At 40.5% G+C, this 21,635-nt stretch overlaps 1 protein-coding gene across 1 annotated transcript in view; it reads right to left on the bottom strand.

Annotated features, from left to right (window-relative positions):
* Positions 1 to 12,334: 12,334 nt before the first annotated feature.
* SPAG6 (sperm associated antigen 6) overlaps positions 12,335 to 21,635 on the bottom strand; it is a 36,302-nt gene continuing 27,001 nt past the window's right edge. Inside the window, exons 9-11 of the mRNA XM_027751747.2 lie at positions 20,362 to 20,478; positions 17,460 to 17,605; positions 12,335 to 15,258 (exon numbers count right to left, since the gene is read on the bottom strand). Coding sequence (XP_027607548.1) covers positions 15,192 to 15,258; positions 17,460 to 17,605; positions 20,362 to 20,478 — 330 coding nt within the window. The 3' untranslated portion in view covers positions 12,335 to 15,191. The remainder of the gene's footprint in view (positions 15,259 to 17,459; positions 17,606 to 20,361; positions 20,479 to 21,635) is intronic.

The following is a 21,635-nucleotide window of genomic DNA, read 5'->3' as shown; positions in this document are numbered from 1 at the left end:
CTACACAGCTTCTGAAGCTCACATAAGAGTGGGGGAAAGGAAACTTATCCTTGAAAGACTCAAGGCTCCAAAACTGTCACCCTGCAGGAAAACCACCCCCACTGGGTGCAGCCAAGCCTCGATTCTTGCTGGCTGCAGTCCCCCCTCTTGCTCATGTGGAACAACTTACAAAATCAGATCAGCACTCATCCAGTTTAACTAGTAATCTACCACACATGAAGAATTACTTTTACAGTATTCTCTGTAGTATTCTAGAATATGGATGAACCAGGTAGAAAAATGAAACTATCTGAATGGCAAATGCCTCATGTGCAAAATGCAGTCATGTGTATGGGGCCTTCACACAGCAGTGCCTTTGTTATTGTCCTGACTGTGAGCAGGTTAGCAAGGAGCAGAAATAGTCCTTGGGCACTCCAGAATGTGTGCCTGCGAGTTTATTTTCTTTGTTTTGCAGTTTCCAACGCAAGTGTGCAGCCTGCCTGTCTGCTGCAAGAAGGCTCGGCCGTGGAGGAGATGCTGCTTCTCACACTCAGGTTTTGTACATTTTCCTTTCCTGGCATTTCCCTGTGCAGGGGGAAAATCCGCATTTTGCATTTTGTGCACAGAAAATGTAAAGAAACTGGGAAAACATGACACGGTGTTTTACTAACTCTCTCCACAAGCCAACATAATGGTAAAGAAAAACCAAAAGCAAAATCTCCATGAGAGAGAAAACAAAGCCTGTCTCTCTTTCGTCTTGAATCTCAGAGTCCTGCCTCATGCTTCACACATTTAAAGATGCAAAGCACATAATAGGAGCTATATCATAGGGGAAATAAATATGTCTGCATGCATTTCAAAGAAGCTAGGCCAAGCACAAGCCTTTCTCCACCATTTTCCTTGGATACACAGATCTGTTTTGTTATGAACTACCACAATGATAGAAGGAGTTGCAAAAGAGAAACTGATTCAAAAATTAGGATTTAAAACCTCTTGCACACAGACTAGAGATGTAATCTTTGGTACTGATGGTGCTGAACTAAGAGGGTTTCATTCATGGTCTTTCTATATTTATTTCCTCTAAACAAGCCCTAGTTCCCTTCAGGTGTTCAGAGAAGCTGGAAAGATTTCATAACTCTACTGTGTCAGAGTTGGATAGCTGGTTTTCATTCCAGACAACATAAGGGATGTACAGCAGCTATCAAAGTGCCAGTGTCAAAGAAACAGCAGAGATGTTGCCCTTCACAATAATTTTTATTCTAAGACTCATGTGTTTAGTTATATTTCCTTAAAAAAAAAAGAGGGGGAGGGGAAAAATCCCTCTCCTTAGAGGCACTAAAATTAGCAATGCCAAAAATAAATACCAAAATTGTCTTCTTCCCCATTTATTTTGCTCAGATGTGAATGATGCTGCATCAAGCACAGAAAAGGAGTATATTAGTCTCATGCTGCCGGAAAAACAAGCACATTACATTGCTGAAATGCCAAGTTTCCACCATGCATTTGATAATAGATTGTGTGCTCAGTTTCTTGCATCCCTTGTAGCAGCTCACTGAAGATATGCTCTGCACCCGCCAGCAACCAGCCTGGGCTTTGGACTGAGGTGCTTCAGCCAACTGGGGCTTTACCTGTCTCCCTTTCAGGTGTGACCCGCCCTGTCAGATAGCTGGGTATTTAAAAAATAGTTAATACATTCTTAACAGCAGAATCCTACACCTGATTGATCTTGTTTTATTTTATTATCCCATAATCTGCCACCATGCACTCTTCTCGCAAAGATTTTTGGCTACCGTGACAGGCGAAAGGTCACACCTGGACATCATCCATCACAGGGGCGTTTTGTCTGCACTGCAGTTGCATGGGTGGTTGTTTGTTTTGCAGGCTGTGGTAAGCAGGTAGGAACAACTCCAGTGAGAAGGGTTGTACGCTGCCAATGCAGGTCCCCAGATGACTTCTATCATAATTTTAAGGCTCTGCATGTCATGAAATGCCCTACCATTAAGTTTCAGTCTGTTTCAAATTATACCAAATGCACATAAATCTCATTTGAAGTGGTCCTCCTCAGACACAGGCTGTGACAGGCTCAGGGTGAAGAGAGCTACATAATTAGGAAGGATTGCTATATCCTAGTTATCATTTGGGGGAAAAAAAAGTACTCAGACTACCTTTCTTCAACTCACTTACCAAAAACTGAGACTGGAAAGCATCAGTGATCATACACACCTTCTCTGAAAACTCTAGAGAGGAACTGGCTTCTAGAAATACTTTCCCTTAAGGTGCAGCCTTGTGAAACCTGCTTGTCTTCAAAATCTTACAGCAGTAGTTGAGCTCACAAGCTGTGCTGTCAGCAGCCTGGTTTTAGACACACTGCTGCTGCAGGCAAGGAAATAAAAGTGGGGCCAGTACCCAAGGGGTGGGAGAAGAGAGGGAGCCAAAAGAGGAGAGGAAAGAGCCTGTATCTATGAGAAGTGACTCGCTTAAACAGCCCCCAGTCACTGCCTGTTTTTCTCCCCCCACCTTGCCCCCTCCTCGAGCAATGTGGGATGCCACGTTGCTGAAAGATGAGCTGAAAACCAGCGAAGGAGGAAGACTAACACACCTCCAGACACTGGAAAGTAAGTAGTCAGCATCTCCAGGAACAGGAAGGGCTTAAAGTAGCAGTGGGCACAGAGAAGATGCTACCATCTTGATGAAGGTAAGAAGCACTGTAAGAAAACAAAAAAGGCAAGTGAACAAATTAGCTGAATAAATTTTCTGGTGAAAACAGCTGGATGAGCATCTCTGGAGACTAAGAAAAACTAGAAACAGAATGGAGAGATCATCATCATCTGTCCATGCTTATAATGATGACAGATATGACAGCCCATCCAATCCAAGCATTCCCATCCTGCTGTGGCACTTTCTCTTCCCTGAACAAAGATCGTCAGCAGTCACATCAAGGCCAACAAAAAACTGACATTTTACTGCTGCCTCCTGTGTTTTTATTTACTGTTTGTTATTTCTTTTTTGCTTTTGTATTTTCCTTTCTTGGTGATGATCAGTAAAGAGCATTGCCTGCAAAACTGTGTTGCTTTTGAGCAGGCACAAGAAACATCTTTGCTGCCTTGCAGTCTCTTTCGTGAGCTGGATCCTCTAAGACACTCCTTAGCAGCATTTGTCCCTCATCAGACATCATGCAAGAAATATCTTTTTTAATAGTTGAGCCAAAAACTTTTCATTGTGGTGTTTCTCTAGCCCAAACTGTCTATTTAGCTATATTATTCACTTTTGTGCTCATGCCTTCTGTTAAATCCTGATCTATACAATTTCAGAGTATAGCTACAGTCTTTCCCTTCCCCCTTTATTCCAATAAACTGCCAATGTAGATATTTCTGTCACACTGTAGGGAATATGCCACCAATTAGCAATTATATATCAGGTATGAGACCTATGACAGAAATCGTATTATCACCTAATCTCTATACATCTTCTCTGTATTTTGCTGACCATGGTATGAGGAGCCATGTAAAATGCCTTGTCCCTGTGGAGGGAAGAGAGGGAAAGAATAACTGGTACCTAAGTACGCATTTCAGAAATTGAGCAAATGTGTTTTGAAATTAAAACAAATGAGTTACTGACATTTCTCTGGATGGTGGTTTCCACTCCTGGGTAAAGCTCCACTCTGTCCCTGAGTATTATTCATCTTCACTCCTCGGTCTCGGCTGCCCGGATGGGGAGGGTAGCCCAGCATGGCAAACACCAGGCTGCCAAGGGGCTGGCACGCTGCCATTGCAACTCAGAGGCACAAAAAGGACTTTAGAAGGGGCCCTGGGAATTGCAGACCAGGAAGTTTGCCATCCATCCTTACTAATGGCAGTAGGGTCTAAAAAAATAAAGTCACCACAGACAAGGATAAACATGGTCAGTTGGGAACGAGGCATGTGGCTGCTGCAGACAGAAACCCTGTCCTTGGAGTGCATCAGTAAAGACAGAGAGTGGGTGCAGCAGACACAGAACAGTCCAATTTTGAAAAACCTTTTGACAAGGTTCTGTACCAAAGCTTATCAGATAAACTAACTCACCACGGGATGGAAAGAAAGACTCTTTACAGATTGAAAATTGGAGGCAGGACATGAAGCAAAAGATAAGTCCTGACAGCCACTTTTCAGGTTGGAGAACAGGCATGAGCAAGATCTCCCCACTGTGAGATTGATGGTGGGACTGACTTCACTGTACACCTTCCTGTTCAGGTACTGAAAATGTTGAGTAAAGTCCTTAAGTTTGTATGTGACTCTAAGGTCTTTCAGGCAAGAAACTCTAGAAAGACTTCATAAAATTGAGTTGGCAATGGGTCTATAAGCAGACACTAGAAGGATTAGCCTCTAACATTCAAATCCAACCACGGGGGATGCTAGGGGAGTAGAGAGAGGACAGGCTGCAGAACATGACCAGGCTCACCTGCTCACTGTAGGGAGCACTGCCTCCTGTCAGACTCAGGCTGGATGGACCATTGGTCTGATGTGCCAGTTGGTGTCTTATGTTCTTAAATGTGCTTCTGCACATCATCCTAAGACACTTCCCAGTCCCAGTGCACGCTGTAATGTGGCAAATTCCCAGCCTGGCACTAAGCTTGAGATGTAAAAGCCCATGGAGTTCCATTGCTTCAGTCCTCAAAGCCAATACTGCCTATTCCCTCCATGTTTTCATAGTAGCTGCCCAGATGGCAGGCTGACCTGCTAGGCACACTAAATATAAACCCCTTCAAGGACCACGGGACAGTTAAAGAGAGAAGGAAATAGACCTTGCAGATGTGCTTTCACACATGTGCACTCTCTCACTTCCTCCTTCCCAATTAGCAGCCTCTGCAGAGTTAAGGTCTGTGCAAAAGTGACAAACACTTGACTGGAAATCTCTAATTTCACCTCCTCACTGTTCATTGGATTTCTCTGGGATTTGGTGAGCACCCCTTTAAAATCCAGGATCACTCGGCTTTCCATTTCCCTGTTCAGCCTGTTGGTGCAGGAATGCCCGTCCCTGGACTGAGGGAAGGGCCGTCCTCTGTATGGGCAGGGGCTGCTGAAGCTCTGCCCCTTTCCTCTACAGCCCGGCCGCAGAGCAGGCGACTGACAGAAGTCAAGTGACTCGATCAGTTCAGTAGTCACATTTCTGGCAGCCAAAACCGGCCAGATTCAATTCCAAAGCCCAGTCTGCCCTCGACCACGCCAGGGATACCCGAATCCACGCAGCACGGCCCTGTCAGAGATGCCACTAACGACAGGAGTGGAGCGGGGCAGTCGCGCTCCCGCTGCGCGCTGAGCCCTGCGCCCGGCGTGGAACCAAGCGCTGGGGAAGCGGGATCAGGGAAGCGTGATGTAGCAGCTTGTGTACTCTGTCGGCCCTTCGTGCTGTGTGGCTTCTGCAGCGATAGCTAAAGGGTGAATTCTGTCTCTCCCAGCTCCTTCCGCTTCCCCGTTTGTTTGGGCCATACTCTGAAGCCTTGCGTCCCCTTTTCCAACGCCCAGATGCACGATCTCGGAGATTCCCGAGCTCCCTTTACCGAGGGAGGACGATGAGCCCAGCCCGAAGAGAGACCTCTGCTACCACTTAGAGGAAATGCATCCCAGCTCCCCTCCCCCAGTCCCTTCAACACCACCCACACAGCAATCCATCAGCATCACCCTTGGAGCATCTGGGGGCAACATGTAATTAGGAATGATGCTGTCTGCCATTTATAGACATACTACTGCAAGGAAAGGCTGGTGAAAGTAATACCCACCGACAGACATACCTTAGAGCGTGCATCGAACATTAATGGGGAAAAGTAATGGAAAGGTGGAGGAAAGACACGGAGAGAAGGATGAAGGCAGCAATGTACTCCACACAGCTCTAAACTAAAGCTGTCGTTAAAATACACCCTCAGTGTGATCATGACATAATTGTCTGATAAAATTTTTTTTTAACAAATAAATTAATTCTGTACAATAAGAACACCCTGTCTTGCTGGGTAAGTGGGGCTACATTTGCTTCGTGATCCTCTTACTTGGATACAGCCCAGCAGGAACTGTGTAGGCATTACCTATGCACAGGACATCATGGGGCCCATGGTGTTTTTCTCTCAAAGTCTTTTACTGCAAGAGATCTTATTAGAGATTTTCTTCACAGATGATATAGTGTGTCTCATCTCAAGCATGCCTGCTCCTCAGTTTGGGAATGTTTCTTTTCAATTATTTCATATTTTGAATCTCCACCTTATTTTTTTTTAATATTTAAAAACTTGGTTGTGCTTGTCACAACACTATAAGTATTTAATATGCAGGCTGTGCATTTGGTTTGGAGCACACATCAGTCTATTGTCACAGCAAAAAACAGCTGTTTGTGACATGCTGTAACAATCCTACCAAGACTCAGTAACTAGCCTTAGAAAAAGGGAAGTCAAACAAAAGGAGTGTGAACTATGGCAAGCAATGTGTGGAGTGGTAATTCAGAAGGGCTGAAGGAGATGTGAAGAGTAATTAGCCAAATAAAAAAAACAGAGGAGAAATTATTTAAGTGCATCATGACCTGGAATCAAGGAACAGAGGGAGTATCTAAGGTCTGGGAAAGCATTGGACGGAGCTAAAGTAGAGATTCCTGCATTTCTCCAACAGATAAAATATGTGGGAGATATGTGTATCAGTGAGTTTCAGTTAAAACAAATGAAGGGAGGGGAAAGAGAGAGAGAGAAGGTGAAGAAAATCTGGAAGACAGTAACTGAACAACTATTTCGCTCAGCAGAAGAAATGGAAGGAAGGAAATGGACCAGCTGCCCACTGAGGGCACAGCAATACGCCAACAGAAGACAGCAAAGACCTCAGTTCTGTGCTCTTGGGGCCATGGCAAATGCTTTTCTAATGGGGAATTTTTCAATTGCATTACAAAGCCAGATCAAGTCTCTCCATTGCTTTGTTCTTTCACTTGGTTTGCTCATCTGCAGCAGTAGAACTGGTGGCAGTTAAACAGGATGGAATTTATATTAGGCTTAGAAATTGTACTTGCTGCCTACAGTTTCCCTGCAGAACAGCTTCAAATTACACCGCACTTGTGTGAAGTTGCAGAGTTTTGTCATCTACTCATCCCACAGTCCAGAGCACATCATGGGAGCTGTGCCATTGTCATCTGACTGCCATATGCCCAGGCCCGGAACCTTCCCTCAGTGCACAGTCACTCTCACATCAACAAAAGCTTTTGCCTGGCTGAGGGTTTTCAGGACCAGCTCCCCAGACAAGTAGGACAGCCTGTCTGCAGCACTAGTTAACTAACAACCATCTTTTATCTATTCTTCATGTGTCTATCACCACAGGATTCCAACACACTAGCACCACATTTCATTCAGCTGCCACAGATCGGTATGAACACTCAGCTGAAATTTTAGTAGCTGACTTGTGGATTTTCACCAATTACCTTTTACTTTTGTGGATTTTTGCACTCCCTTCAATAGCTATTGCTTAGGGGGTTTTACACCTATGATCCCAACAGGTGACTTAGCTCTGTATAAAAGGATCTCTACCCCTGGTCCTCTGGACTGCTCGCATTGAGGGGAAGGGAGAGGTATATCCCTCCTTCAAGATGCAAATAATTTTCATTATGATTACAGAAAATTACTTGTGGTCCCTGTGAAGAAGGGAAAATCCAGATTTTAGATTGCTTTTGTAGTTCTGTGTCCTTCCTTTAGGTGTACAATGATGTAGCTCTGTCTATTTTCAAACAGAAGGAATCCAGCTGAGAGCATGTTTTATTATAACTCCAGATGATGTTCAAGAGGATGAAAAACTCATTTTTCTCAGGTGGTCAGAGAAAATTCCCAGTAAGCTGACATTCTTTTTTCTCTCATCTGAATTCTGCAGAGGAATTCAAATTGTTTATAAAGCTATTTCAAAGATGTTTAAAAAAAAAAGAGGACAGTCCTGGACTTTTTCACATTTGCAATTACTTTTCAATCTCTTAAGAACAGTCATTTAGGTCAGAGTAGTTAAACTGCTATAAAACAGCTGCTAAAGCAGTCTTCTATTGTAAATTAAACAGCAATTTTACCAAACATTCCCATTGCACAACTACATTAGCATAAACACAAATCAGGGTTTTCAAAAACTTAGAAGGGGGAGAGCTGGGCCTAATATAGTGATTCATGACCTCACGATAATTCAACTCCTGGCAAAAATTTTACCAGATTTTGCTACTAGTAGGTCATCTGACATAAAAAGTATACAAAAATAAGGGGAGATGGTCCAAACTGGAACTCCACACCTCAGGGGGAAAGCCAGGTTTCCCTTGATGTTGGTCAGGGTGATATATCACAGGCACAGCTATAGCTTCTGAAATGGCATCTTCTTAAAACATTGTCATCAAGACAGTTCATTTTCTTCAGTTTAACCACAGGAATTATCACAGGAAAATGAGTTATGGTCAGCTACACATTGATGGCATTAGTGAGCAGTAACAACACAGCACTCACAGCAGTTTTCAACTTCAAAGCATTAATGAACAACACCCCTGAGACATCCTGAGGAAGTGGAAATCCTCACTGTGCCAGAGCCAGCGAGGTAAGGTTGGTGCACTGCTGCCAAGAGGACATGGGATGGAGGCAGGGAGAAGAATCTATAATCTCTCAGCCCTATAGGTATATGCTCTGGGTATGGGTACACTCTGTCTTTTCCAAGGCAGGATGGGGTCTTCTTAATCCATGCAATTAAGGACAGACTGATTTCAGCTCCACCTCTCTGGTTGTGACAACATACAAGCAGCACAGGTACAAGGCCTGCTCTCCTTGAACCCTGTCCAGCCTCCTACCACCAGATTTCCCTGTCTCTCGTGTGCTCCAATACCTTATAGCCTTCACAGATAAACTGTTAGAGGATTTGCTTTGGAGTGACCAAAAGCAAGAAAGTTTCATATTGTTAAACTGCATGTAGAATCACTTAAGTTATCCTCCTTTCCATTTCCATGAAATAAAAATGTCTGTAGGAATCAAGATTCAATCCTAGGCTGGCATGAGCAGCACTGCCACTGTGTCCCCAGAACAGGAGGCAGAGACAAGCAGCCCCACGACCAAACTCAGAGACAGCTACAGCAAGGAGGTGTTACCCGTGAAAGGAGATGGGAAACTTGGAAGCTTCCTTAATATCCATTTCCCAAAGCAGGTTAAGACTTGCAATACCAGTACGTTACTGATTCTTCTAAACTCCCATTCTACCCCACACCCTGCATGGCTGGGAACTAGGTCTCAAACACAGAACATGATTCATTCCCGAAAAGCTCTAGAAAGACTTTCCTACCATTCCCTCATTTGAAGCACTGTTGGAGAAGAAAGCAGGAAAGTGTTTTTATCACCTCTGCTTTGTTTCTAGCGAGAAGCAGAGCTGTTCAGAGCACAGGTGATACGGATCCAGTGCCTGATTCTCACTTCAATGGAAATCAGGGGGTGCTGCTGACCTTGACAGAAATTAGTGCCATAAAGCTGGCATTAGTGAGCAGAGGAGCTGCCAATGACCTGCTCTCCTCCAGCCCCTACTGACACTTCACAGAGGCAAGTCTTGTGAAAGCAGACTTTTTTGATTACATTTTGGTTGTGTGTTCATGCAAGTGTGTATGTATGTCTATATATGGAGGGGTTACATAAAGATCAGGGCAGACTACAAGTGGGAGCTGTTCTTTCCAAATTTTATATGTTCCTTGAGTAACAAAAAATTAACTGCGCCCAACTTGGTAAACTCCCTTCACTCTTTGTTCATATTCACTCCAGTATATCCATAATTTTTGATCCTAGACTGATTTCCATTGTTGAGGCCTATTTTCTGTGACTTGAGAACCTGAAATTACACTATATATCTTTGTAGTTCATTGAACTAACCAACATTTATTTTAATTTAGTAAGGAAACATTTGGCTGGGTGTAACCAAATAAATAGTGTGTCTAAACCAACACAAATATACTTTGCACAAGGCTATAAACCTGTCTCGGAGCCCTAATGATATTGCAAGTCAATGAAGCTTCAGTGTTCTCATTAACATGATTCCATCAGACTCTATGTTGCATATTATTAATTTTTAACAATAGATTGTAATATAATTTATAGCACTGTGGGGCAACAAAGGCTGGATCCTGGTAGCAATCCAACCTTTTAGGCTGATAATGGCTTTAACACTGACCTCATATTGAAAAATGAACACGTACAGAGGCCATCAGACCTACTTATAAATAAGACAACAGGGATAAAACTCATCACTAGTCTGTATCATTGAAAACAAAACTTTCCTTGAGAGAAAGGGCACAGATCTTGTCACAAGATAATGAAATTTTGCTGCTGATTTGGATACAAAAAAGTAATCAAAACTTTGTTTAAAGAAATACATTAACGCACTATTTCTGGAAAAAGAATAAAATACAGAATAGCTGATGTTAATCTGTGTACCTATTCTTCAACTCAATTTGGAAGTAAGAACAAGCATATTTTTATGAAGAAAAAGCAAGCCTTTCAAAATCTCTAAGCTGATGACATTAGTACCTTTGCATTGTTCCTCTTCACAGGTTGCTGATGCAACAACTGGTTTCTTCTACAAATCATGGTCCCTCAGCACTTCACTGAGCACTCAGCGAGCCTTGCGATCAGATCTCCGGGTGGGAAGGAATACATCCATGAAATGTGTTTAAGGCAAGTAAGAGGAACTTCTTGTGAAAGGCAGCACAAAACCATTTCCTGGTTAAACAGCATTCTCATCAAAATATGCTTTAGTATTGCTTATACGTATTTTCTAATTCAGTCTTTTGTGCTGTATGTAGAAATACAGTACAGCAGTAATAATGTAATTAGTATTTTCACTAGCTAAATTATAGAGCTGGCTGCAGCATAAAGCATAGTAGCATCAATATTATCAGTTAAGTATTATACAAAAATGACATCAATAGTTTTAGTATAGTCAGGAGACATAATAATTTCCTCTTTCTCCACAATCCCTTTAAATTGTGTCAGATAAGGAAAATCACAAAATACGCTGGCTTTTAGTTCAACTCCAATTCTAAAAATCAGCATCTCCAAGATTTCTTAGGTAATTTTTTTTAGGTTCTTGAACAATATTCCTTTCTGAATATGGTATTAGTTATAAAGAACTTAAGTTCTGCTGCATCGATCTCTCATATGAGTTTAATTTTCCCAGCACTTCTGTAAGTTAACAAAGGAGTATAACAGATACTTCACAGATGAAGATGATGAATCATAGGGATTTGTAATAATTATCCAAGACCATAAAAGCAATCCTATGTCAGTGCAAGAAGTGGAACCACTGGCTTTGCAATCCAGTCCTACTCCATATTTCCTTTCTGCCCTGGCCACATAGGGAGATCTAAAACTCCAACAACCACGATACTGGAAACCAAGTAGCCATTAAGAAAGATATTGAGGCAAGCATGCTTTCATAGATTCCTCACCTGGTGAGACAACAGTCCACCACCCCTACATACCCAGAAAAAAAGAGCACTCCAGTTTATACCAAAGTAAAAGGCTATCCTGTGGCATCCTCCATGCCTAAAAGTCCCCTTTGGCCAAGCTAATTCACAACCCCCTAGACCAAATCAAGAACATTGAAGATCTACTCACACTCTATCCACTTCCTAATTACAGTAACTTTATGCTTTACTTCACAAAATGAGATTCATTTCTTCCTCCACCAGTTCCATTCAGCTCCTTCAACATTTTGTTCATTTGTTTGTTAAGATGCAGATCTCCAGCAGATTGATCGCTTCAGATGAGACAAAGCAATCCCTTGGTAAATCCCTCTGGAAATGCAGAACATATTATATACACAAGAGTTGAACTCCTTGAATTTCCCCTTTTCAGATCCTCTACGTTTCCAGTCATTCAGATAAAGAATGGAGCTTTTGTAGGCCAGTTAATCCATCCACTGAATGAAATATGGTAAAAGTTTTACACATCCACATGTTCTTTCAAGGCCCTGGTTTACATCTGTAGATATAATAATAACTGTATAATGTAGACAAAAATCATTGCTCAGGCCCCCAGAGAAGATCTTTAGAGACTTGGGTTGAAAAGTCCCAACGCTGCAATCAAAGGAACCGGCAACATGATTTAAGGGCTGTCTCCACTTACATTTATTTCTGCCAAAGCAGTGGCTTAATTTTCTTTGTGTGTCTTAATAAGCCACCTCTGTGAGAGGGACTCTTACTTGAAATGCTTGTATGTCCTAAGCTCAGAAGTAGGCACCATTGAGTGGTAAGCTGAGAAAAACATCCAAAGGGGGTGTGAGGCCCAAGCTGCAAAATGAGCCTGTTGTTCATCTTTAGCATCACAGTCACAAACTAGCCATGAAGACAGCATTTGAACGAATTAAAATGCAAATCTACATTTTATTATATGAAATTGAGACAAATTATACACACTTGAAGGCTGCCAGAGTAGCTATTACATAGTTTTAGATGATGAATTAAGCCAAATGAAGAAATGGAAGAGAAACACTGCAGAAACACCTTGAGAAACAGCTAAAAAGCTTTTTAGCTACAGCTAAAAAGCAACTCTTGCCATAGTTACATCAGTAAGCCTAAAATACAAATTAGCAATAATTCTGCTGTAAAGAGCTCGATCTGCCTTGTGCAGACGTGTACCTCCATGGAAGCCTCCAGCCACAAAGTGTATGTGCAATGCAGGGAAGCAGCCTGCCAGCAAGGGACAACTGAAGGGGTTTCACACTACACAGGAGAGGACTTTGCACTGCCACAACCTAATGGGATGTGGCATTGTCCAGGAGTCCTGTGACAAGAAGACAAACAGCCACTGGCCTAGGACAGAACTGCCCAGCCAGTGTAAAGATGTATTTATGCTAGGTCTGATTTAGACTGTGCTCTACACAATCAGATTGCTTTGAAGGTTTGCCTTTTGCAATCATTTCCTTTGTCAGGAATCAGAAAAAGACTGTGAAAAGGCTGTGAACAAATTGTTTAGGCATTGAAATTTAACCCTGTGGAATCCTTACAGTGTAGCACAGTATGACACAGCAGGAGCACATTTGTCAGGGGACTGAAGCCTCTTTGCTCTCTCTGCACAAAACATATACATTAGCATTGTGTGTTGTGGGTGTGCTCCCGAGCACACGAGGCAGCTATGGGTACACACAGCTCCATACCTCTGCTGCCTCCCATCTGCACTCAGCTCCCTGCACCATTTCTGCTCTGTTAGGGAAAATAAAGGCTTCAGATCCTTCAAGACTGTCTGGAAACCCTTCTATTACATTTTCTTTCAGGGATTGTACAAGATTTAATTTTTAAATATCCATAATGTTTGTGTTTGAGTATTACAACAATTATTGAGTATTGAGTATTACGACAATCTTGTTAAGAGACCTAAGTTTTTCTACTAGTGTCCTAGTGTTAATAATGTCAGAATATAACAACCAAAAACAAAAAGGCACTTGATAGAAGCTAGTCAGTTCCAAGGCTCTTCACTTGATGTGGGCTAAGGAAAGAACCCAGCTAGTGTGGTTTCTATACCAGCACTCATGCCACCAACAGTTTCTTTCTGTTAGGCTCCATACAGCAAGGTACTGTGCATCTCCTGCTCCTCCTGAAGGGCAGAGTCTGAGAGCACCAAGTACCTCACAGCAGGAACACAGCCCTCTGTAGAAATAAACCTTAACACCAGATAGCCCACCAATGTTTCTGTGAACCGTTGAAAAATATGCTAACAAGAATAAAAGAAAATAGTCACTTGGAAATTGGCAAAGAAAAGCCACTGTAAATAATTTTCAACTTAATAAGTTGAAAAATAAGTCTTGGCAAGTCTTGCACAAGAAGAGACTATCCCTGTTTGATAAACTCATTCAGTTATATGTTTAAGAAAGTAGACAAGTTTCTCTCCTGCAGAGGTTTTCACTTACTGTCTTTTCTTATGGCTGCCAGTATTTCAGCATCCCATTCCAGAAACACTGTTTATTACTTTCTGGGGAAAAAAAAGAAAGAAAAAAAAAAGACAAAACACACAAAACTGCTGTATACAAGGAAAAAAATGGTTAGAACAAAAAATGGTAAATGACAGTTACATATTAGGGAAGACTATAGGGCTGTTTGCTGTCTCCTGCTTCTGCAATACACCAGAGGAGTAAGTAAACTGTAAAAGTCTTTTCACTCTTCACAAGAAGGTAAAAATAGTTCCAGGATGTTCTACAGACAGGCAAGAGCTCACACCTCCATGTCAATGTGATCTGCAGCTTCAAGACTAAGTTCCAAGTATGTTTCAACTCAATTCTGCAGCAATTTCAGCTCTTGAAGGATAAATCCTAAGCCATCTTAGTCCCATCACTCAAATCAGTGGGACTCAAGTGTCCTCATATTTCCTCTGAATGTGCTCAGAACTTTGGAACAGTGTTCCTGCAGTCAAGCAATTCTTCCGAGCCACACAAATGTGCTGATGACCCACACAGAGCCGAAGCTCCCAGGGTCCTTCCTTTTGTGCCCACAGAAGTTTACTCTGTCCTTTTCAGGAGGAACAACTACACACACACACCAAACAGTTTATTGCTTCTTTCCTCTACAGTGAATTTTGGCTTAATTAGGGGGACTTTTGCAGAAGATGTATTATCTACCATGCCAGGACCCCCACACTATCATATTATGCAGCATTCAGCCCTTGCATCATCATCAGATCTGATCATTTCTTTATTTAGCTGCTACAAACATGTTTGGAGATGCAAAATCATATCACTACTTTCTCAAAAGTAGCAGTAGGAAATATCTCAGTGCAGAAAGAATTCCATAATTAGAAAATGCAGAGAGGCCAGCTTTTTCCCCCTCATCAAGCTTGGGAAGCTTTAAACAATATGCAAAGGCAAAAGGGGAAAATGGTAACAGTACTGAGAAGGCTAAAATTTGAATGAGATAATAACAAACCTTTCTTGTGGAAGGAAAAGGAAATGACTGATTCTAAAAAAGCTTCTGTGATAAATCATCACCCCTGCATGAAATTCCATTCATATATACAGCAATATCTGGTAGTAATGTTAAACAAAAATAAAAACTTAGCAACAAACAAGTTTATAAAGAACAAAATATAGCTTGCTGGAATTGCTGAGCTCTTTCAGTAGTTCAAACAGTAGAAGAAGATTTCAGAATCAAGCAAGAGTTTCAACAGCTGTATTTGTATTACAGTCATAAAGGCATAAATGTGAAATGCAGATCTAATAAAACATTGAAGTTTATAAAACTGGTTGGTAACTCTCCACCCTTTCCAGAAGTATCTCAGAATATCCAGGGGAATAATACCTGAAAGAGAAACATTTTGTTTGTGTGTTAGACTACAAGGCATGTTCTGTGCAAAGTAATGAAACACTGCATATTTCTACTGATCAAGAAAAAATCCTAGCATTAAACACTGGTCAAGGAATTCTACAGTTACTCCCCCACAATGTTTTAAGAGCCTGCTTTTCAACTTACATTACCATTTATACTTGGAAGTTAGGTTTTCAGAAATAGTTTTAGCTTCTTTTAGGGCATGTAGGTAAGTGGCTAGGTTTTAGACAGGTTCAGCTGCCATAAGCATTGTCTTTACTAAGGAATGTAGATGTTAAGTTCTTTTTAAATTATGATCTTTAATAAAAAAGCAGAAGTTTACACAGAACTGTAGGCTGCCAGATGACAATAGTCTGCTGCTTTTCATCAAACATAAGCCCACACCCCAAAGCTAATGGGAAGTCTACATCCATGTATGTGAGAGACATTGATTCTGGAACAAAACAATTTACCACAATGACCTTCTCTCTCTATTGCCAACTCAAGGGTGGAGATTATCCAAAAGGTTTTCATTAGAGTGCCATTCTATGGTGCCATTATTGTCCTATTGTCATCCAGCTGTTTTTCCACAATGGACCAACTACATGCTTCCAATACACAAGCATCAAAGTTGCATTTAGTTCTTGTTTTCCAGGTTAAGAGTATCTGAAATTTATTACTGTATTATTCTAAAAACATACATCTCAGTTTATTTCTGGTTTTGCAGGCATGTAAATTGCCACCTCTGAGCCCTGAAAGCTTCAGCTATAAAGACAGATGAACACACCTCCATGTAATGCATGCCTAAAATATATTCAAGTAAAAATCCCCAGTGTTTTCCATTGAGGGAAGATTTATTTACCTTGTTGATTTTTATTTTCTGGATGGTTTCTACATAATTTAGCTCTTTTTAAAACTCATAAGAGTTCTCTGATTGTAAAGCTAACTTTCCAATGCATTACTATATTCAGTCTGCAAATAGCCTAAAATGACAGGTCTGCAGGACAAACCCAAAGCTGGAGTCTATCATAGCTGCTGTGCCTCAGGCGGCACAACCAGCATCAGGCAGCAGCACAGACAGGCAAGCAGGAGATGGTTGAAGGGGCCTTTTTCTTAATTATATCCCAGCCTAGATGACTAACATTTTTTCATTTACAGGGGGAAAAATAGCTGTAACAAAGAAACATTAATTATATCCAGAAAAATATAAGCAAATGGCCTCTTTCCCTCTGAAGTACCAGCTGCAGGATAAAATTTCTTTATGATTTTGCCTTTACCCATTTGACAGCCACTGTCTCTTCCTTGTGGAGACAAACAGGGCTTCATTTTGTGTGACTTAGTTTGTAGTGACTATTCGCTGAAGAATTCTGCTGCTGTAATTAAAATTGATGATGCAGATTTTCAGAGCCTGTAGAGGGAGTGCACGAGTACAACATCCTTTTGATGTGTTGATGGAGTGAACGACTGGTAAATGGATATCTAGAATCTAGGAGGGCATTTCTCTCATTATTACAATTTAGGATGGTGACATTTTGACTGTAAGCTATTTAATAGTGTTTCTGTATTCATTAAGGGCAAAGTTCAACTTGGTGCAGACAGCTGGTGTATGGTCCTTTTATATAACACTTAAGCCTCGTGATGAGGCTGGGAAGGAAGGGCAGCTGTGGGCAGACCAACTGTGCAGGAGAGCCTCTGGACCCTCTGTACATCAGAGGCAGTTTCAAAGGAGCCTCTGAATACACTAGTTCAGACACACAATTAGGAAAGTCAAGGATGCAACCAAAGGTTCACCAATACCTGTATTCTGGAGCCTAAGTAATCCATAAATAAGTCACCAAAATAAACTTCCCACAACATTTATTATTATGAGAGTGGTTGTACTGAAGTAGGATTCAGAGTTCATCTGGGTAGTGCAGGACTGTTTTCTTTCCACTTTCCTGCAAGAGCTTGATTATTTGGGCTTTGTTTACAGACAAAGAAATTTGATTCCAAATACAATCCAAACAGAGAAAGTGTTCTAATGTATGTGTCTAGGGTTTGTGTTACCACTGGGGCAGTTAACCAAATGTTAAGCTATTCTATTTTTAAAAAAATCATATAAAAGTTAAATTACTATTTTAAATCCTTCCTTTGTGTTGTTCCTGTGAAAAACATTTAATAATAAGTATGAATTTTTTAAATCTCTTTCTCCCTACCTTACTATTTCCTCTGGATAGCAATTGTTAATAGTATTGATATATTCCTGAAGAAGTGACCCAGCATCTGCTTTTATTTCTTGAACCTTTTTAAGTCCACCGGTTGTTACAAAGAGACGACGTGCTTTACTGTCATGTGGTAACACCTACACACAGAATAGTACATTAAAAAAAAAGAATATTTTCTTTTAAATGAATCTGTATGCTACTAGGCTCAAATATTGCTAATGTGTTTTTAATTCAGAGGACAGAGAAAATGGAAAATCAGAGATACAACATCTGTAATGACTACTGTATTATAACACCCAGTTGTACGGGGAAAAAAAAAACATAAACCAGCCCTTTATGGTTACAACATAATTTAACATGTACTTTAATACATAACATATATAAAATAATGAATTGAATATTTATCCTTACATAAATAATATTTCTTGAATTATTCCTACAGAGACAATAAGATCGTGGAGATTAAATAGATAATAAAAACAGAATACTAACATGGAATAACAACAGCATCTGTTCCACTTAAACCAAGTTATTCAGGTCTTTTATGTCAATTCCCACAGTTTAATTGTAGAATTTTATATCATTATAATGATCTAGTATAGATTAGTGCATGAAAACAATACTGAGAATTGTTGCAAGTGAACAATGCAGCCTTGAAGCATTACATGCTACTATTAAACTCCTAGATATTAAAATCCTTTAACACACTGTGTAGTCATGGAAGCCTTTTACAAACACACACACACAAAGCAAAAACGTGAAGTTTCTGCAGCCAAAGGGGATGAGAAGCAGAAATGATCAGATAATAAGATTCTGTGCTCCCTGAGTGATGCCAATACGCAGCTCTGTCCAGAGGACTGGAGGGAGGGAGGGAAGGAGGAAGGTGGGGGCTGGGCCAGGCAAGGGAGAATGACAGCATGTAGTCCATAGCCCCACAGGGCTGCAATAATATTAAAAAAAAAAAAAGGGAAAAAATACAGAAAGACAGAAAGATAATGCAAGACAGCAGCTGCATCTACAGCAAAACCAGATGGGTTTAAAACCAACTCTGAGAGTTACAGACTATGAGGGCAAAAGCACTTGTAAGCTTTAACACTGGTCAGACAAATTAGGCCATAAATTTGACTGTATTTCAGAGTAAAACAAGAGACTCAAATGAGGAAGGGATTGCCTAAAAGGATGAAGGAAAAGGACAAGATTTCTTCCATGCATACAGGCAAGCAGCCTTCATTTCCATGGTCCCTCTGGGCTGTACAAAATCAACAGACAAGTAAAGAAAAAACAGGAGAGCACAGAGACTTCTCCCTAATATATGTTACATGGAAGTGTCAGGAACAACTACGATCTTTTTGTTGTAGGAACTAAACAGACATCTTTTTTCACATATCTCCACAACAAGAACTGCCAAGGAGGAGCTAGCAAGGAGACAGGATATGGCCCTTTCCCTGCCTTCCTCCTCCACACTGTGACTACGAGGCTGGATAAGACAGCAGAAAACTCTTGGAAGAGGCCCTGAAGACAGACAGCACCTCTGAGACACAGTCCCTTCCCCCAGTCCAAACCGAGGCAGCACAGAATAGCACAGATCCTGGAAACTCCAATGCTAAAATGACACAGTCCAGCACCAAGAATGGATAACATCCCACTCTGAAGCACAGCTTGGAAATAAGGCTTTTACTGTGCTATAAATAAACCCACAGAATACCCCACAACTCTAAGAATAGGAAATTCCCAAGCTATGGTACAAGAGAGAAAAATACTTTTACTACAGAGAACTTGATTTTAAAAGTATACTTCAGAAGAGTAAACAAGTATAGTTTGTTTAATAACATACAGACAAAGAAGAAAAACAAAACAAAGCATCTGCTGATATGAAGGGCACAAAACCACTTCAATAGCAAGCAACATTCAAATATACCCTGAATAACCAATTGCTATGCACTTGGCTCATTAATAGCTCCAGTCAGCATGCAGAAGCAAAAAGGACTGGATTCTGGAAATCTCCAGTCTTCATACAGACTTAGCAAGAAGACAGGACAAACCTAACTGTGGCAAGGCAATGTAATCAGGAATCTGCACTACCAACAGCAGTGCTTCTAGATCTGTAATAATCAGAACTGAGTATCAAGAATGTTTTACCTGGTCATTTCCAGAAAGAACATCTCACCAACTGAGCAGGTACTCTCTGCTAACATGTTACACTGCAGAGTATTGCACAAAGATATTGTATAGCTGAGCAGGATTCCCAACAGCTGGTGAACACGGCAGACATTGCAAATTTCCTGATTAGTTAGCAATTACTTAGATAATTTTAAATATTTTTATTAAATTGTATCACTTTCTACATGCTGCATTCAAATCAACAATGTAATAACAACTAATTTTCAAACTTCGAGAGAGATGAGAAAAAATTTGGGATTTTTACATTTATTTGAGACTGAAAATCAATGAGGATCAAAGTAGTGAAGCCTTTATATTATTGTAAAATACCTGACTTAAGTCACTCCTGTACAGCCAGCTTGTTCTTTATCTAAAACAGATGTGACTGGGATTTATGTGATACATTGGCTCAGTGAAAATATTTGCACATGAGTTAATATTCCACTTAATCTCAAGAGGCAAGGAAGAAAAAAACACCTTGCTTATAAGCAACTGTTTTCCCACTCTTAGAATGAATTATGGCAGATTCCAGATGAAACAGTATCCAGCTGTATCAGACAAAAGAACAGGATGCTCCAAACTGCTTTTGAAGGGAATGCTTGAGGATCCTTAAAGAAAACAACTGTTAAAGAAAACAACTGATAACTTTAGAGACTTCATCTTTGGAAAGATAGGTTCCTTGCTAAATGGGAAAAAATTAACATATTACTCATTAAGCAGAGCCTTTTCTTACCTTACTAAACTGCCCAATAATATGTTTCATAATACTGGGAGGGGCATCATGCAGCAATGGTTCAAGTGCTGGAAGATGCGTGCATTTCTGAAGAATGTTCTTTAAGGCTTTTTTAGCCTATTGAAATGCAAAATAAAATTTCTCTAGTAAGACATCAATGAAAACAACAGGAATTCATGTTATATATCACTGAAGTCTGATTAAAAAAGCAAATTGATCAGAATTTTCAATGAGCATTTTCTGAATAAAAACTATGATATCTATCAGGTCACTTAATGAAGAATCAATTTTCTACTTAGATTTATTAAGCCTCAAACCCCACAGTGCATCATATTATGTTATCTACGGTCAAAGTAATGGCAATTTTCCTTTGACTATAATAAAAGCTGGAGTAGACCCTTTAAGTGAATTGAAGTAATGTAATATAATAAGAAAGTTAAATCAAAACACATTTTAAAAGATTGTATTTTAGAAGTGGCTTACTATGAGAAGCTGCTGCTCTGGGATAGCAAAGTGCAGAACTGTCCAGGCAAGGAGGGAAAGAGAGAGTGAAACAATTGTGCATTGGTGCTTAGTTTCTGAAAACAGACTCAATGTTGGCTGCTACAAGCAGTAGTGACCTTCTTGGGCAGGATTACAGGTACAGCTAATTTGGCCTTAGTATTTTTGGGACCACCGAAAATTACTACAGAAAAGTTATTTTACAGATCTGGAATGCAATATTTCAGTGGAATGTACAGAAGCATAGTGCAACATGGGAGAGCATATCCCATTGTATTATACTCTTCAGTTGGTTCACTTACTGTTGCTCAAAAATACACTACTAAATTACAGCTCCACTAGCTACCACATGAGGAAGGCCCTAAACATGAACAGTTGCATATTTTCAAGAGCAGGGCTTTGATTAGCTGTTACAGTTTTATTATAATTATAATAATAAAAATGTAAGAAACACCACTACAGCAACTATAATATTTTCTACAAGAGTTTATACTTGCAAAAAGAAGTAGATAATTAGAAACAAGTCACAAGAAATTATAGCATTTATAAGTATATGCAACTCTCATCTAAACTGGGAAAAAAATAAGGGACTAGACTGCAGTGGCTGTACCACATGATTTGGTATGAACCATATGCACACCCATTAGGAACCAGCCGGTCCTGATAAATGACACACAGCCTTCAGATACCCTGGACCCCGGAAATCTGTGACTCGATGAACATCAATAAAAACACAAAGCATTTAGTAATTTTTAAGCACTTAAATCGCTTAA

The sequence above is a fragment of the Pipra filicauda genome, unplaced genomic scaffold (assembly GCF_003945595.2).
Source record: "Pipra filicauda isolate LSUMZ 115617 unplaced genomic scaffold, ASM394559v2 scaffold187_size1440530_pilon, whole genome shotgun sequence".
NCBI classification, from domain to species: domain Eukaryota; kingdom Metazoa; phylum Chordata; class Aves; order Passeriformes; family Pipridae; genus Pipra; species Pipra filicauda.
This window is presented reverse-complemented; position numbering and strand designations above follow the sequence as displayed.